General features: G+C 27.2%; 1 protein-coding gene across 5 annotated transcripts in view; it reads right to left on the bottom strand.

Moving 5' to 3' along the window:
- The window catches only part of LOC122635861 (ankyrin repeat domain-containing protein SOWAHC), a 230,070-nt gene that overhangs the window by 194,410 nt on the left and 31,331 nt on the right, over nucleotides 1-4,329 (bottom strand). For all 5 annotated transcript variants that reach the window (XR_006328775.1, XM_043826534.1, XM_043826536.1 and 2 more), the window contains 2 exons: nucleotides 2,285-2,320; nucleotides 1,958-2,062 (listed from right to left, as the gene is read on the bottom strand). Coding sequence is in view for 4 of the 5 variants with exons in the window: in XM_043826534.1 (XP_043682469.1) it covers nucleotides 1,958-2,062; nucleotides 2,285-2,320 (141 nt within the window). In the remaining variant the exon portion in view is untranslated. The remainder of the gene's footprint in view (nucleotides 1-1,957; nucleotides 2,063-2,284; nucleotides 2,321-4,329) is intronic.

The following is a 4,329-nucleotide window of genomic DNA, read 5'->3' as shown; positions in this document are numbered from 1 at the left end:
ACAAAACTCGTATAGATCATTATTGTATAGTTTATTCGATCTTAATTATCGATTAAAATATTTCATTGAAGATTTCATGGATATAACGAAACTCGTATGGATCATTATTGTTATGGTTTAATTTGATATTAATTATTATATCGTATAGATCATCATTGTATAGTTTATTTGATCTTAATTATCGATTGAATTATTTCATTGACGATTTCATGGATATAACGAAACTCGTATAGATCATTGTTGTATGGTTTAATTTGATGTTAATTATTATATCGTATAGATCATCATTGTCTTAACTATCCATGAAACTGTTTCATTCAAGATTTTCCGAATATAACAAAACTCTTATAGATCATCGTTATATAGTTTGAAACGATCTTACTAATCGTTTTTAAAATATATGTCGCTTTAAATATATATATATTTTCTATCTATATCGGTCTTCAATCTTTCGCGTTATTAATTTGTTATCTCGAATATTTTCGTAAGTCGATCAGATATATCTCGATCGATCAATTTATCGTTTTAAATAGAGGATTTTAATACCTTAAATTTGATCAAAATCATGACTGATTTTTTCACATCTGACACGTTTAGATGGATCATCGTCCTTCAAGTTTTATAATCGTATTTTATAATACATCGAATAAAATTCGAAAATTTGTTTAATTAAATCATCAAAATAACATTCAACCACGTCGATCTGATTTTTCTGTCGTATTAAACGTTTATATTTTTTAATTCTGTTCGAAGTAAATCAGCATTCGTTTAAATCCATCGTTCTCTCATTTAATTAATCGTAAGCAACTTAAATGATTAGAAAGAAATTATCTAACAGATCGAAAAAGAAAAAGAAAAAGAAAAAAAAAAAAGAAATAAGTAAATGCCAAATCTCGAGAACTCCGTTATCACGAAATTGTTTTCGAGATTTATCATAAAAAAATAAAGAATAAAGAATAAAAAAAAAATAAAAAAACAACAATTTGATATCAAAATTTGATTTCAACAATGATAATTAAAAAAAAAAAAAAAAAAAAAAATTTCAATGAAACCGTTCATTACGTATTTAATATCGTACGATCGTTCGATCATTCAAACTTTCTATCTGATAGTAATCTGATAATAATCGTATAACACCTGATAAAACGAGGAAGTAGAAAGTTAAAACGAAAAAAAGCAAGAAAAGAAAAAGAATAACAGAACAACAAAAGAAGAAAAATATTTCAAACTCTTCTTCCTTAAATACCATTATACCACTATAAACAAAAAAAAAAGAAAGAGAGAGAGAGAGAGAGAGAAAAGAAAAAAGAGACAAAAAATTAAAAAATTTATTCCGGGTATAGACGTATTCACGTAAGGTTCAATCGAATTGAGTAGCAAATACGTATCGAGTAGGAGAAGCCTGATTGCAAACAGGGCACACGCAAAGATTTATTGACCTGTCAATAGTGGAACCCCGAAAACGGCGAATTTACAACACCGCAGGTGTTAAGTTCCATCGTGCGTGTAATAACGGCACGTCTGATCGAAGGGGCCCCACCATGGTAAACCACACTGTAATTATATTTCCGAAGGTATGAGAAGGGCCCAGGAACGGACAACAACACCTTTGTCATTATCAGCTGAGAGCCATTCTGCCCGTAACTCAATAAAAGCCGATAATCGTTGTATCGTTGTATCGATCTATCTATCTATCTATTTATCTATCTATCTATCTATCTATCTATCTATCTATCTATCTATCTATCTATCTATCTATCTATTTATCTATCTAATTAGTTAATTCGTTTTTTTCGTAAACAAATTAAAAAAAAAAAAAGAATGGATAATTTTTCTAATTTTCCTGGATTTTTTAATGTAACAATTCTAAGTGAAAACATCAATCCCTTTGGTGTATTCGAATTTTTCGAAATAATTTTTTTTTTTTATCTACAAGATAAAACAAATCTAATCTTACCTTTAATCCGGTAAGACGTGGTTCCTCGGCAGCCAATTTCGCAAGTTCGTGATAATCTCCTTGAGCAGCTTTCACCAACCATTCTCGTGATTTTCCATCCAATTGCTTTGAAAATAGAAAGGCGAGTCAAACGATGCAAATCGATATACGTAGATCGGCTTCGATCCGTGCAACGTACTTTCAAACTCGAATCTTTGGAAAATTAATATATTTAGAAAGGACGATCTCGAGATCGAGAAAGTCTAAAGAGAAACTTTCGTTGTTGCATAGATAAATAGATTGATATTGATCGAAGACGTTATTTTGTGGATTTAATTTTAAACTCACCCAGGCAACCGAAGCACTGTCTTCATCGTCTGCGCCCTATAGAAAAGAACAAAAAAAGAATTAAGTATTGAATAGCGATAAAGAAATAAAAAAAAAAAAAAAAAAAAAAAAAAAAAAGAAAAAAAACAAAAAGAAAGAGAGAATAAAATTCATCGATACGAAAAGTTATTGTAAATTTGTAAATATTATAATATTATAAATATAATTATTATAGATTTATAAAATTATTCTAAATTAAATAGAATGAAATGAATCATAGTTTGTATACGTTGTAAATGATAATTGTACGAGTATAAAAAATCTTTTTATTCTTCTTTCCTTTTTCCTTTTCTTTTCTTTTCTTTTTTTTTTTTTTTTTGAAATACGAAAGACAAGCGATGAGAATAAAACGAACAGAATAAGAAAAGAAATTCGTCGTTCGTTAAAAAATGAATTATTTTCAACACGGACGTTGCGTTGTATATTCCTGTTAATAAAAATTTAATCACGAAATCTTGTCATTATTTTTTCTTATCTTAATTATTCAATTAAACGCCATAGAAAATGAATAAGAAAAAGAAGAAGAAAAGAAAAAAGAAAAAGAACATTTTCGATTCGAACTCTGACACGTATTATAACAAAAATAGAAATATCCATAAATATTTATAAAAATTTATGAATTATTAACAAACGTTGGCCAAACCAAACAAAATTCTTTTCATATTTCTCTTTTCTCTTTCTCGCATACGATATTTAATTTAATACCATAACATGAATAATAAGTAATAAATAAAAAAAAAAAAGAGAGAGAGAGAGAGAAAAAAAAACAAGATCATTCAACTGATTTAAAAAATCACTTTCAATTCGAATACTACTGCATCACCCTGCAACAACAAAAATTAATTCGATGTAAAATCTTGTCATTTTCTTTCTCTGTCTTTCTTTTCTTTTTTTTTTTTTTCGTATCGGTGTAACACCGATGGAAAACAAAAATGAGAAAAAAAAAGAAAAAAGAAAATCCGCGAAAAAAAAAAAAAAACAATGAGAAGCAACATAATAAAACGAACGTGATTCAACCATCGAATTGACATAATACGAATCCGATGTTCGATTCTCTGATGCAAAATTTCGAATGCTTGTTGCAAGTGCTTACATAACCACCCATCGATGACGATGCAACGCGTCAAACGCGGCCTTTTCTCTTCTAGGATCCTATAATCCAACGATTTACGTGCGTAAAAGCAGTGAGAAGCCACGTAGCATCGAACGTGCTCAAACCATCGAATTGATATACGAATCTGATAATTGATTCTCTGACGCAAAACTCCCAATACTCGTTGAGAATGCTTATGTAATCACCGTCAATGACAATGCAGTTGTCTGATCGAACTTTTTATTCCCTCTCTTTCTTTTTTTTTTTTTTTGTTGATTTTCTTTTTCTGGTTTTTTTATTCCTTTTCTACGATTTCACGATACTATGAAGTAGAAACTATGATTTACGAAAAAAAAAAAAAAAAAAAAAAAAAAGAAAGAAGAAGAAATAATCGGTTTAATTAATCTTTTCAAGGTGTAATTAATTTTTTTGAATGGTTTTGTTAATAATAAAAATTAAAATTTTAACGAATTAGAAATATGGTATATAGATATTTGATCTGTTAGGTAATTTTTATCTTCTTTTTTATTTTCAATTATATATATATATATATATATATATGAGTGTGTGTGTGTGTGTGTATAATATATATGAATATATTAGATGTATTAATACATACATTATATATCAAAATAATATATACACATATATTATATTTAATTAAATAATACATGTACATTATTGTCCTTTTTATATAAAAATTATTTTATAAAGAATATTTGTATCTATTAATATCGAGATTTAAAGAATTAGATATATCGTTATATATATATACACTCACACACACACATATATATATATATATATATATATATATATATTGTTATGCTATCTTCATAATATATGGATATTATTTTTTGTTGCATATTTATTATTATTATACTACTTTCATCTAAGCCTTCCGTTATTACAA

Source organism: Vespula pensylvanica, chromosome 19, assembly GCF_014466175.1.
Source record: "Vespula pensylvanica isolate Volc-1 chromosome 19, ASM1446617v1, whole genome shotgun sequence".
Lineage (NCBI taxonomy): Eukaryota > Metazoa > Arthropoda > Insecta > Hymenoptera > Vespidae > Vespula > Vespula pensylvanica.
This window is presented reverse-complemented; position numbering and strand designations above follow the sequence as displayed.